Consider the following 14,824-nt stretch of genomic DNA (forward strand, 5'->3'; position numbering starts at 1 on the left):
TTTGCCCATTTTTTAGTGGGGTTTTTTTTTCTCTTGTAAATTTAAGTTCCTTATAGATTATGGATGTTAGACCTTTGTCAGATGCATAGTTTGAAAATATTTTCTTATATTCTGTAGGTTGTCTCTTTACTCCATTGATAGTGTACTCATAGTGTACAAGTGTTCCCTTTTCTTCACATTTTTGCCAGTGTTTATTATGCTTGTCTTTTGAATATAAGACATTTTTAACTGGGGTGAGATGATATCTCATTGTAGTTTTGATTTGAATTTCCCTGATGATCAGTGATGTTGAGTATCTTTCATATGCCCATTTGCCATTTGTATATCTTCTTTTGAGAAATTGCTATTTAAATCTTTTGCTCATCTTGGTTTGGATTATTAGATATTTTCCTATAGAGTTGCTTGAGCTCCATATGTATTCTGGTTATTAATCTGTTGTCAGATGGGTAGTTTGCAAATATTTTCTCCCATTCTCTGGATTGTCTCTTCACTTTGTTGATTGTTTCTTTTGCTTCACAGAAGCTTTTTAACTTAATGTGATTCCATTTGTTCATGTTTGCTTTGGTTGCCTGTGCTTGTGGGGTATTGCTGGTGAAATTTTTGCTCAGACCAGTGTCCTGGAAATTTTCTTCAATGTGTTTTTATAGTAGTTTCATGGTTTAAGGTCTGAGATTTAAGTCTTTAATCCACTTTGATTTGATTTTTGTATATCATGAGAGATAGGGGTTTAGTTTCATTCTTCTGCATACAGATATCCAGTTTTCTCAGCATCATTTATTGAAGAGATTGTCTTTTCCCTAGTGTATGTTCTAGGCACCTTTGCAAAAAATGAGTTCACTGTAGGCATGTGGATTTGTTTCTGGGTTCTCTATTTTGTTACATTGGTCTCTGTGTCTGTTTTTATGCCAGTACCATGCTGTTTTGGTTACTATAGCTCTGTAATATAATTTGAAGTCAGGTAATGTGATTTCTCCAGTTTTGTTCTTTTTGCTTAGGATAGCTTTGGCTATTCTAGGTCTTTTGTGATTCCATATAAATTTGAGCATTGTTTTATCTATTTCTGTGAAGGATGTCATTGGTATTTTGATAGGGATTGCATTGAATCTATAGATTGCTTTGGATAGTGTGGATATTTTAACAATACTGATTCTTTCAATCCATGAACATGGAATATTTTTCTATTTTGGGTGTCCTCTTCAATTTATTTCATCAGTGTTTTATAGTTTTCATTATAGAGATCCTTCACTTCTTGGAGTACATTAACTCCTAGGTATTTAATTTTATGTGTGGCTATTGTAAATGGGATTACTTTTTAAATTTCTTTTTCACATTGTTCACTGTTGGCATATAGGAATGCTACTGATTTTTGTATGTTGATTTTGTATCCTGTAACTTTACTGAATTTGTTTATTATTCTAATAGTTTTCTTGTGAAATCTTTAGGTTTTTTCAGGTATAACATTCTATCATCCGCAAACAAGGATAATTTGACTTCTTCCTTTCCCATTTGGATACCTTTTTCTAGCTTTCTCTTGTATAATTATGCTAACTGGGACTTCCAGGACTATGTTGAATAACAGTGTTAACTGTGGGTATCCATATCATGTTCCAGATCTTAGAGAAATGACTTTTAGTTTTTTGTTTTTCCCCATTCAGTATGATACTAGCTGTGGGTCTGTAGTATATGCTTTTTGTTGTGTTGAGGTGTGTTCCCTCTGTCCTTAGTTTTTTGAGAGTTTTTATCATGAAGGGATGTTGAATTTTATCAAATGCTTCTTTAGCATCAGTTGAAATGATCTTGTGGTTTTTCTTCATTCTGCTGATATGATGTATCAGATTGATTGATTTGTATATGTTGAACCGTCCTTGTATCCCAGGGATAAATCCCATTTGATCATGATGGGTGATCTTTCTAATGTATTGTTGAATTTGGTGTGCTATGTTTTTTGTTCAGGATTTTTGCATCAATATTCATCAGAGGTATTGGCCTGTAGTTTTCTTTATTTTATTTTATTTTATTTTATTTTTTATGTGTCTGTGACTGGTTTTGGTATCAGGGTAATACGGGCCTCGTGGAATGAGTTTGGAAGTATTCCTTCCTCCTCTATTTGGAAGTATGCCCTTCTCCTCTATTTTTCAGAATAGTTTGAGTAGGATTAATATTAGTTCTTTAAATGTTTGGTCAGAATTCAGCAGTGAAGCTATCATTTCCTGGGCTTTTCTTTACTGGGAGACTTTTATTACAACTTCAGTCTTGTAGCTTGTTATTAGTCTGTTCAGGTTTTGTATTTCTTCCTGGTTCAATCTTGGTACTTGTATGTGTGGAGCAATTCATCCATTTCTTCTAGATTTTCCAAATAATTTGCGTGTGGTTGCTCACAGTAGCCACTAATGATCCTTTGAATTTTTGTAGTATCAGTTGTAATGTCTCCTTTTTTATTTCTGATTTTATTTATTTGGATCCTCTCTCTTAGTCTGGCTAAAGATTTGTCAATTTTGTTTAGCTTTTCAAAAAATGAACTTTTTGTTTCATTGATCTGTTGTATTGTTTTCTTCATTTCAGTTTTATTTATTTCTGCTCTGATCTTTATTATTTCTTCTACTAATTTTGGATTTGGTGTGCTCTTGATCATTTAGTTCTTTAAGATGCAGCATTTGATTGTCTGTTTGATATTTTTTCTCTTTTTTGATATTGGCACTTATAAACATCCCTCTTAGTACTGCTTTTGTTGTATCCTATAGGTTTTGGTATGTTGTGTTTCTGTTATTATTAGTTTGAAGAAAATTTTCAATTTCCTTCTTAATTTCTTCATTGACCCACTTGTCATTCAGGAGCATATTGTTTAATTTCCATGTATTTGTATAGTTTCTGAAATTTCTCTTGATGTTTCTAGTTTTATTCCATTGTTGTCAGAGAAGATGCTTTATATTATTTCATTTTTTTGGAATGTCTCAAGATTTGTTTTGTAACCTAACATATGGTCTGTCTTTTCAGTTGATCCGTGTGCTGAGGAAAAGAATGTGTATTCTGCAGCTCCTGGATGAAATGTTCTGTAAATATCTATTAGCTCAATTTGGTCTGTAGTGCAGATGAATTCTGATGTTTCTTTGTTTATTTTCTTTCTGAAAGATGTGTCCAGTGCTGAAAGTGAGGTTTTGAAGTCTCCAGATATTATGGTATTGGAACCTATATTTGTCTTTAGCTGTAATAATATTTCCTTTATATGTCTGGGTGCTCCAGTGTTGGGTGCATATATATTGAAATTGTTATATCCTCTCGCTTAATTGACACCCTTATCTTTATATAGTGACCTTCTTTGTCTCTTTTTATAGTTTTTGTCTTGAAATCTCTTTTGTCTGATACAAGTATAGTGACTTCTGCTCTTTTTTTGGTTTTCTTTGGCATGGGATATCTTTTTCCATCTGTTTATTTTCAGTCTTTGTGTGTCTTTATAGGTGAAGTGTGTTTCTTTTAGGCAACAGACCAATAGGTCTTGCTCTTTCATCCATTTAGTTAGTCTGTGTCTTTTGATTGGTGAGTTTAGTGTATTTACATTCAATGTTATTATTAAGTAAGGATGTACTCTTGCCATTTTGTTTTTGGTTTTCTGGTTGTTTTGTGGTCTTCTTTCTTGCATTTCTGTCCTCTAGTGAAGATGATTTTCTCTGGTGATTTAGTTTCTTGATTTTTATTTTTTGTGTGTCCATTGTATATTTTTTGGTTTGAGGTTACCATGAGCCTTGCAAATACTATCTTATCATTCATTATTTTAACCTGATAACATAACACTATTTGCATAAGCAAACAAACAAGCAAAAAGAAAACTAGTAAAAACTTGCCTTAACTTCATTTCCTTGCTTTTTAACTTTTTGTCTGTTTATATCTCATTATACTGCCTATGTCTTGAAAAGTTGTTGTAGTTATTATTTTTGCTTGGTTCATCATTTAGTCTTTCTACTTAGGATAAAAGTAGTTTGCAAACCACAGTAACAGTGTTATAATATTCTGTGTTTTTCTGTGTACTTATATTACCAGTAAGTTTTGTATTTTCAGGTGATCATTTATTGCTTATTAATGCCCTTTTCTTTCTGATTGAAGTACCCCCTTTAGCATTTCTTGTAGGACAGGTCTGGTGTTGATGAAATCCCTTAGCTTTTATTTGTTTGGTAAAGTCTTTATTTCCTCTTCATGTTTGAAGGATATTTTCACTGGACATACTATTCTAGGGTAAAAGGATTTTTCCCTCAGTAATTTAAATATGTCATGCCACTGTCTCCTGGCATATATGGTTTTCACTGAAAAGTCTGCCGCCAGATGTATTGGAGCTCCTTTGTATGTTCTTGTTTCTTTTCTCTTGCAGCTTTTAGGATTCTTACTTTATTCTTGACCTTTGGGCGCTTGATTACTAAATGTCTTGAGGTAGTCTTCTTTGGGTTAAATCTTCTTGGTGTTCTATAACCTTCTTGTACTTGGATGTTTTCTCTAGGTTTGGGTAGTTCTCTGTTATTTGAAGGTTTACTCAGAATAAACTTTCTACACCTATCTGTTTCTCTACCTCCTTTTAAAGGCCAGTACCTCTTAGATTTGCCCTTTTGAGGCTATTCTCTAGATCATGTAGGCATGTGTCATTGGTTTTTATTCTTTTTTCTCCTCTGTGTGTTTTCTAATAGCCTTTCTTCAAGCTCATTAATTCTTTCCTCTGCTTGTTCCAGTCTGCTCTTAAAGGACTTGATGCATTCTTAAGTATGCCAATTGATGCATTCTTAAGTATGCCAATTGCATTTTTGAACTGCAGAATTTCTGCTTGATTTTTAAAAATTATTTAAATATCTTTGTTCAATTTATCTGATAGAATTCTGAATGCCTTCTCTGTGTTATCTTGAATTTCTTTGAGTTTCCTCAACACAGCTATTTTGAATTCTCTGTGAAAGGTCACACACATATCTTTGTTTCTCCAGGATTGATTCTTGGTGCCTTATTTAGTTCATTTGGTGAGGTTATGTTTTTCTGGATAGTGTTAATGCTAGTAGATGTTCCTCGGTGCCTGGGCATTGAAAAGTTAGGTATTTATTGTACTCTTCATTGCCTGAGCTTATTTATAGCCACCCTTCTTGGGAAGGCTTTCCAGTGACACTGTGATTCTTGCAGACTTGTAGAGGTACTGTCTTGATGGTTTTGGGCAAGATCTGGGATAATTCTCTAGATTACCAGGCAGAGTCTCTTGTTCTCTTTCCTTACTTTCTCCCAAGCACACAGAGTCTCTCTCTCTTTCTGTTCTGAGACACCTAAAGCTGGGGCTGGTATGACGTATGACACAAGCACCCCTATGACCACCACCACCATGGCTGTGCTGGGTGACACCTGAAGCAAGCACAGTGCTGGGTCTTGCCCAAGGCCTGCCTTAATCGCTCCTTGGCTGTAGCCTATGTTCACTCAAGGCCCTAGGGCTCTACAATTAGCAAGTAGCAAAGCCAACTGGGCCTGTGTCCTTCTCTTCAGGGTGGCAAAGCCCCCCTGGCCACTAGCGGGTCCAGAGATGCCATATAGGAGTCTGGGACTAGAGTCTTAGAAATCTTAGAAACCTTAGAAATCTACCTGGCATTCTGTTGTATTGCGGCTGAGCTGGCACTCCAACCACAAGACACAGTCCTTCCCCTTTTCCACTTTTCCCCTTTTCCCCTTTCCAAAGGCTGAGGAGCCTCACCCCTTAGCCACTGCCACTCCTGGCCATGAGGAGTACTGCCAAAGTACCACCGACATTCCCTTAAGGACCATGGGCTCTTCTATCAGCTTGTGGTGAATGCTGCCTGGCCTGGACTCACCCATCAGGGCAGTAGGCTCCCCTTTGGCTCAGGGCAGGTCTAGAAATGCTGTCCAATAGTCAAGTCTTAGAATTGGGGACCCCAAGAGCCCACTTGGTGCTCTACCCTACTGTAGTGTTGTTGGTACCTAAGATACAAGACAAAGTCCCCTTTACTCTTCTGTTTTTATCAAGCGGAAGGGGTTTTGCCCCATAGCCACCACAGCTGGTAATGTGCATAGTCTCACCTGAAGCCAACAAGTCTCAGAAGCTCACCAAGGCCCTCAGCGTAGTACCTTGGTATCACTGCTGGTTTTTCAGGACCCAAGGGCTCTTCAGTTAGCACATGATGAATGATGCCTAGACTGGGTCCTTTCCTTCAAGGCAGTGGGTTTCCTTCTGGCCCAGGGTGTATCTAGAAATGTCATCCCAGAGCTAGAGCCTGGAACAAGGGCCTCATGACCTCAGGGTGCCCTATTCTTCTGTGGCAGAACTGGTAAACAAGATGCAAGACAAACTCCTCCCCACTCTTCCCTCTCCTCTTCTCAAGTAGAAGGAAGGGGTTTCTTTTGTATCCACAAGCTGTGCAGTCTGGGGTTAGGGGAGGGGTGATGCCAGCATTCCCTTAGCTGCCCCAGCTGGTATCTCAGTGTGTCCATGCCACTTTAGTCCACTGTGTTTGGGCCTAGTTCAGCACTAGGACTTACCTATGAGGTACAGTCCTTATGGCCTAGACTGCCTTTCAAGTTTACTTAAACACCAAGAGCACTCTGGCCTTTGGTACTGAGGTTTTCAGGCACTCAGGTTTGGACTGCTGGTATCAGTGATTCCCCTCTGGCTAGGGCTGGTTGAGATGCCTTCTTGTGGGTGGACATCAGCTTAGTTTGGTCAGGTTTTCCTTTATGCTATAACAAGATGGCCCCAGGTTCAGTGCCTCACAATTGCTCTGTTCTCCCTTCACCAGCACCCAGAGATGCTCTTGGCACCAAGCCATGCTGCTGGGGGCAGGGTGGGGTGGCGTCAGAGACTCAGAACTGTTTTTCTATCTTTTCAGTGTCTCTTTCAGTGATATGAGGTTAAAACCAGGTTCTGTGGGTGCTCACATGATTTTTAGCTCTTATGAAGATGCTTTTTTCTGTGTAGTTGTTTGTTAACTTAGTGTCCTTGCGGTAGGGTTAGAGGGACGATCTGTGGAGTTTTCTGTTCTGCCATCTTGCCTCACCTCCCTCCTAAAAAATATTCTTAAATGAGATTGTAATGTTTATATGAACTTGCATGAAGACAGAATTCTTGTGTTTGGATCCTGAGTCTATTACCCATTTTGTAACATTCTTTAACATACTTTTAACTCTGTGCCTATGATTCCTTATCTGTAAAATGAAGATAATAATAGTGTCATAATAGATGTAAAACATGTAAAACAATACTAAATGCCATGTAAGGTTAAGTGGTGGTATTATTACTATTTATCCTATTTACATCATATTCTGTGGTCATCTGTCAGTATTTGTGAATACCTTTCAGTGACAGGAAATTAATTTTACTTCTTGATCCTAATTATACTCCCTGTCTGTTCCTAATCTTGTTTTGCCTTTGCTTCCTCTTTTCTCATCTACTCATATTTTATGTCTTCCTTCATGCTTTAGATAACTTTTAGCCACCTTCAATGTTTTTTGGAATAAAGTAATGTATGCATACATACATATACATCTTTGTTCCTAGAATTTAGCACTGTTAGTGCATGGTTTTTATCTTGGACATTCATATATTCTAGTTCCAGAACAGTAACTTCTAGACCTTAATAAATTATTTATTAAGGAATCAATGACTTCAAATTTGTCAGACGTTGTATATGATTATTATTTTATTCCTAAATCTTATCGTTCTGTAGACCAAAAGGATATCCAGTTTGACAGTGTTCTTTTTTAAGAATGATGCTTTTAACTGAATATAATAGTTCCTATGGGATTCAATCAACAGAGAGTAAAAGAGTATTATTATGTTATTTTATTCTATGTGTATTTGTCTATTACTGTACTTAAAATACCAAATGGGAGGGGCAGTATGACTTTGGACTCCTTTGCCATAATGCTGAAGTCAAATGTGTTGCTGTTAAATCAGCTTTCTTTTACCCAATTCACATTTGTGCTTTTAAAAAAAAAGCATTACAAGACCTTGCATACTTCTGTTCAACTTATTTTTTAACATTCATTTCATTATTTCAATATTTCTTATAAGTTGTATCAGTTTCATATTTCTTTATCTTCTATATATTGAGATTATGCCCCAGTTATATCTCTTTGTCTGTAAGACTAGTAATGTCAAAAAAAAATGAATTTCATGTCTTAAAATTTATCCTTAGTAAATTCTGTATTTTCTGTTGATTATCCCTTTTAAAGGCCAAACGCTCTTTTTAGGAATTTTTCCTGAATCTCACTCAGGAATCACATGCTGTAGTTTGCTCTATTTTACTAGATTTGAAATCACCCTTTTCCATTTATGTGAAAATTAGATTTCTGTTTGCTAGTTTCGATGCTCACAACGCCTTTCACTTATCTGTAGCTCTTATACTTTTGATCAAAATTAATTTTATACCAGAATCCTTGAAATTTTTTAGAGTAGTAGCTTTGAATTCTTGTTATTATTTCATTCTACTGTCATCAATAACCTCCCATGTTAACACTATTGTTTCTTTCTGTTTACTTTCAGCTGGTTGGTGGAGAATTTGACTTGGAGATGAACTTTATTATCCAGGATGCTGAGAGTATAACATGTATGACAGAGCTTTTGGAGCACTGTGATGTAACATGTCAAGCAGAAATATGGAGCATGTTTACAGCCATTCTACGAAAAAGTGTTCGGAATTTACAGACTAGCACAGAAGTTGGGCTAATTGAACAAGTATTGCTGAAAATGAGTGCTGTAGATGACATGATAGCAGGTATGGGGTTGTCTGACAGGAAAGTATAACTTAAATGTTTATAAAGTTTCACATACTTCTCTTTATATTCTATAGGTAATGTAGATTTGTTGACATTACTTTGATTTAAAATAAATGGAAATGTGTGGAAATTTTACTTTTTATATTAATGGAAAACCTGAAGAGTGCAAGAAGAAAAACATACTTACTGTAGTAGACAAACATAATTACTAATGTTGTTTTCTAAATTTTAGAAAATCTCAGTACCATGGAGTGCTATGAAATCTATCAGAAAAATAAACATTATTTTTATGTAGTATTTCATTAAGCTTTTACATAATTAAAATACCACAATAGGTATTACAGTTCTGTATAATGAGCATTTTACCAAATTCTTCTAGTTCTGTGCCCCTCAATCTGGCATATATGCAACTATGACAGGAGGTACTAAAAGCCTTATATAAGCATGGTGTATCTTTTGGATATGTCCATTTTGGAAGAAACTTTTGTATTAAAATAAACTAATATATTATGGGCTAGAACATAAAATTCACCAAGAATTTCAAGATAAAAATACTAATGTTTTGCTTGTTTGGGTGATTTCAAACAATAACTTTGAAATCTATAATTTTTTCACCACCAACCGTTTACTACCTTGCATGCTCATTCTCCTGTGTGGCTAGATGCATTTCAGAAAAGTGTTTTGAATATTATTCCAGAGCAAATATCATTCCAGAAAATAAGTTTAAAGTTTAAAATGTTTATTTTTTGTAAGCCACGAATCTTCAGCCTAAGTATCTTCTGACATAAAAGCATTTTCATAATTATAAAAGTGCTGATATTACCCTCCACAGTATTATACCTGATCCTGGAAAGTGGTTCAGATACCAGAGAATACTCTTTTAACATTTTGGCTTATGCATTTCATTATTTTTAAAATTTATGGAACAAAACATTAAACAGGAATGGAATGAAAAATGGCTTAAAAAAGAATGCAAAATTGCAAAAAGAATGCTTTGAATTTAAATATTTCAAAAAATTTGATTTTCTGAGAAAATATATTAAAAATCATATCTAATTACCTTCAGGGTGGCATATATCTTTTTTTAGAATGATTTAGCAGTCCCTGTATTGGGTACTGATGGCTAACTTGATGAAAAATGAGATTCAGACATCTATTTCTTAAAGTACCTTTTTAATAAAGATATATTAATAGTAGCATTTCTATAAATTCTAGAGGTACTTAATAGGAATTTATTAATATAGACTTACATGTACACATGTTTTATAGAATATCATATGATCTTTTAATTCTTACATCTGAGCTTAAGCTCTTAATTTTTTTTTTGTAAATTGGCTGCTACTCTATGGAGTGCAGTTTAGAGAATGAGCCAAAATTACATGCATAGTAGTTTACTGGTACATAATTCATCAGCACTGAAATGTGAAAGTGACAGTGAAGATGATTGTACCATAGAAGTTCATATCTTGACATTGCTGTTACATAAAGCTCCTTAATTCTTTTATCTTTTTCTCAGTAATAATATTAATAACAAAATTTTTCACTTTTTGTAATTTCTAGCATTTCCCTTCAAAAGAGCTTGATGATGGAAGGATATGAGAAAAGAGAATAAATGTCAGAAAAATACCTCTGTCTTACTTTTTAATAGAGAAATTAAACTTTACATATTATACTAAGGAAGAACCAGTAGCCACTAAAACACTACTAATAGTTCATATCTGAATGTATTGTAGTATGTTAAATTCAATGGGGTACTTTTTATTTAATAATGTAGTAAAAGTGTCACTAAAAGGTGGCTAAATTAAACATTTTATAACAAATTGATGAGAAAATTTCTTGGTCTTAGTATTTTTTCTTTTAAAAAAAATCATTTCTAATTACTTTCAATCTTGTTCTCCAGCAAAGAAGACCGTCTATAATAAAATTAAACTGAGCTGCTTGGTTGTGTTACATATACAATATATAAGTAATTCGTAATTTTTCTCTTTTAAAAATGATTTCTGATTACTTTTAATCTTGTTCTCCAGAAAAGACCTTCTGTAATAGAATTAAACTGAGCTGCTTGGTTGTGTTACATATACAATATGCAAGGAATTTTTAAAAATTTCTAATTAAATACAAATTTAATAGATTACTTTTTGTGACATACATGGGAGATAAGATAAAGATGAAGTCTTGTATAACCTGAAAAAATTTAAACGTTGCGAATATTTTTTAAAGTTTTTTAAAAAGTATTTTATGTAAACCTTTAAGAAATCTTCTGTAAAGGTTGCCATTGCAGCTAATTGCTTAAAAATACTTCATATTATAGCAACATTAAATGGACTAAGAAAAAAATACTTCATATTAGCTTAGGATTTTTATAGTACTTAAATTTTTTTGTAGAAACACACTTTTTGACCTATATGTACTAATATTTTAATACATTTTTGTTGCTTCAGTGATGACATGTTTTATTTCATTAAAATATCACTCTGAAAGTGGCATATCCACTGTCACAATTTTGTCATAGAGATTACTTATTGTGTGTTAAATAAAATTATTTAATTATTAATTGATTATTAATTGATGAAAATAAGCATACTAAGTTTCCATTTTGAAATATACAAATGACAAATATTTTTTAAAGTCTCAAATTCCAGTTATTAATCTGTGATATGATATTGAATAATATACATTATATTATCAGTACTATTTCAGCTTACCCTAACCTAACCTTTTTATTAATTGATTATAAGCTTTTAGAATATATATGTGTATTGCTTTGTAATAACCTTTGTAGTATGTTTCATTCTTAAGAAGTGCTTTAGAAATTGAGAAAACGAAGTATAAATGTTTAGATGTTCAATTTATTGCAAAGAACAATGACAGAAAAAGTATTAATCACAATATGTAGAGAAAGCAATCAGAGACAAGAGATTAAATGTATAATTTTTCTCATTATTAGGTGTGCTGGTGTGTCTGTTATATGCACATAAACACTCACACTAGCATGATGGATACCACTATTAATGTATTTAAATTACACTTCTACTTATAGACTAGTGTGTAAGAGTGAGGGTTCTGAAGCTATGCTGTCTGGGTTTGAATCCTGATTCTACCACTTGCTAGGTCTATGTTCTTGGGCAATGGGAATAAATTATCTGTGCCACAATTTGCTCATTTTAAAAGGGGATAATAATGGTACTTACCTCATAGGCTTGTTAGGAGGATTTGTGAGGTTAGTATCTGTAAACCACTTGGAATAATGTCTCACTTGGAGTAAGTGGTAAAAATTGCTAATGGGCCAAGGAATATACCAAGAATATATTAAGAATAGATAATTCTGAAAGACAATATTGTCAGCTGTTACTTTTTCATTTGACAATAACCAGTTTGCAATTTTAAATCTTTGTACATTTGCATATTTTACCTACCTTTCCCTGCACACAGCAGGCTGTGTTGTGGTGTGCGTGTGTGTGTGTGTGTGTGTGTGTGTGTGTGTGTGTGTGTGTTCTGGGAATATGTAAAATCTATTTTACATTTCTGCTAAGACAGCTTAATTGCGGTGGTAATTTAATGGGGGAAAATCATGTAATTCAAATAAATTCTTTTGGTTATTTAATGAGTTAAAAATTGTTAATTGGAATGGCTATTCATGAGGACATTTAGCTGTATTAGATACATATATATATATATATAGAGAGAGAGAGAGATGACAATAACTTTTATCTTTCAAAAAGTATATTACCTTGACAGATGGCAGCTCATGACTAGAGTTCAGAATAACTTTATTTTCCTTTGAAGATCTTCTAGTTGATATGTTGGGGGTTCTTGCCAGCTACAGCATCACTGTCAAGGAGTTGAAGCTTTTGTTCAGCATGCTTCGAGGAGAAAGTGGAATCTGGGTAAGCTGTGGTCAGAGGGAAAGGTATTCAGTATCAGTCCATTAATACTTAATGTTCAAAGTTTGTCTCTAGAGAGCTATATACTTGAATTTATAATGGAAATTGCTTTCTTCTTAAATGATTTAGTAAATGTTTTGTAAATGATTTAAAATTAATTTTTCTCTCTAGTTAGAAAACAGTCCAATGGCTAACATGGTATATTAAGTATGATTGCTAAATTTGTACAATGACATTTCTTTCTTTTATTGTTTCCCCAGCCAAGACATGCAGTAAAATTATTATCAGTTCTTAATCAGATGCCACAGAGACACGGTCCTGATACTTTTTTCAATTTCCCTGGTTGTAGTGCTGCGGTAAGTTTTAAATACATGTGCTGATTTTTATTTATTTATTTTTAGGTCAACTTTAGTAAGGTTTAACTTACATATAATAAAATTTACCAGTTTAGAAAGCACAACTTGATGAGTTTGGAAGTCATACAACCACTACTATATAATGATTTGAACAATTTCATCACTCCCCAAAATTCCCTTGTGCCTGTTGGAAGACATTCCCGTCTACCCATCCCCACTCCTTACTACTTCTGATTTACTTTGTATTCCTATAGTTTTGCCTTTTCTAGATTGTCATATAAATAAAATCATACAGTATACAGTGTTTTTTGTTTTGTTTTGTTTTGTTTTGTTTTGTTTTGTGTTTTTGACGGAGGCTTGCTGTCACCCAGGCTGGAGTTCAGTGGCGTGATCTCGGCTCACTGCAACCTCTGCCTCCCGGGTTCAAGCAATTCTCCTGCCTCAGCCTCCCAAGTAGCTGGTATTACAGACACCCGCCACCGTGCCCAGCTAATTTTTGTATTTTTAGTAGAGACAGGTTTCACCATGTTGGCCAGGCTGCTCTCAAACTCCTAACCTCCTGTTTGCCCGCCTAGGCCTCCCAAAGTGCTGGGGTTACAGGTGTGAGCCACTGCACCCGGCCTGGTATATAGTCTTTTGTGTCAGGCTTCTTTCACTTACCATGATGCTTTTGAGATTTTTCCATGTTGTAGTTTTAATTACTGTTTTATTCTGTTCTCTCTTTTTTTGAGTAGTATGGCATTATATGGATATATCACAGTTTATCTATCCTATCCATTCACTAGTTGATGGACTTCTGGGTTTCTAGTTTTTGGCTGTTATAAATAAAATTGCTGTGAACATTTGAGCACAGGTCTTTCTATGGACATATGTTTTCTTATCTTTCGATTAAATACCTGAGTGAGATTGCTGGATTTTATGGTAACTGCCTGTTTACTTTCATGAGAAACTGTCTACTCGTTTTCTGTATTAGAACATTGTACATTCCTATAAGCAGTGTATGAGAGTCCCACTTGATCTGCATCCTGAACATTTTCAGTCTTTTAAATTTGAGGCATTTAAATGGTTATGTACAGTAGTCCCGCCTTATCCATGGGGGATATATGTTCTAAGACTGGCTCAGTGGATACCTGAAACTGCGGATGGTACTGAACCATCTATATAATACATACTATGGTTTTTTCCTCTACATACATACCTGTGATAAGGTTTAAATTACTAACTGCACACAGTAAGAGATTAACAACAATAATAAAATATAACAATTATAGCAATATATTATAGTAAAACTTCTGTGAGTGTTGTGTCTCCCTGCCTCCCCTCCTTCTTTGTCTCTCTCTCAAAATATCTTAATGTACTATACTCACCTGTTTTTGGACTGTGGTTGACCATGGGTAACTGAAACTATGAAACCACAGATAAGAGGGGATCTACTGTAGTGGTACCTCATCATAGTTTTAATTTTGCATTTTATTCATGACTGATGATGATGAGCATTTTTTCATGTGTTTATTGGCCATTCTTATGTCTTCATTTGTGATGTTTCTGTTCACATCTTCCGTTCATTTAAAAAATTTGGTTGTTTTTCTTATTATCTTAAGAGTTCATTATATATTTGGAATGTAAGTTCATCTATTAGATCAAGGTAAAATATTCCCTGTTTTAAAAAGTCAAGAAAAGTTATATATTATTTGATAATAAAATGTTATTTATATTGTATGATAATAAAACTGCCTGAACTAATTGCTTAAATACTAAAATCCGAAAGGTTAGTATAGGGTTTAACTCTTCATTTGAAATTGTGTGTGTGTGTGTGTGTGTGTGTGTGTGTATTTTTTTTAA

The 14,824-nt window shown here is 34.2% G+C and overlaps 1 protein-coding gene across 11 annotated transcripts in view; it reads left to right on the top strand.

Moving 5' to 3' along the window:
• NBEA (neurobeachin) overlaps nucleotides 1-14,824 on the top strand; it is a 708,564-nt gene that overhangs the window by 89,894 nt on the left and 603,846 nt on the right. For 10 of the 11 annotated variants that reach the window (XM_016925167.4, XM_054664886.2, XM_054664889.2 and 7 more), the window contains exons 2-4: nucleotides 8,510-8,741; nucleotides 12,529-12,629; nucleotides 12,887-12,982. In XM_016925167.4, the coding sequence (XP_016780656.1) occupies nucleotides 8,510-8,741; nucleotides 12,529-12,629; nucleotides 12,887-12,982 (429 nt within the window). Of the gene's footprint in view, nucleotides 1-8,509; nucleotides 8,742-12,528; nucleotides 12,630-12,886; nucleotides 12,983-14,824 lie in introns of those variants that run through there. The other variant, XM_054664894.2, reaches the window with a different exon arrangement.

Source organism: Pan troglodytes, chromosome 14 (genome assembly GCF_028858775.2).
Source record: "Pan troglodytes isolate AG18354 chromosome 14, NHGRI_mPanTro3-v2.0_pri, whole genome shotgun sequence".
Classification (NCBI taxonomy): Eukaryota; Metazoa; Chordata; class Mammalia; order Primates; family Hominidae; genus Pan; species Pan troglodytes.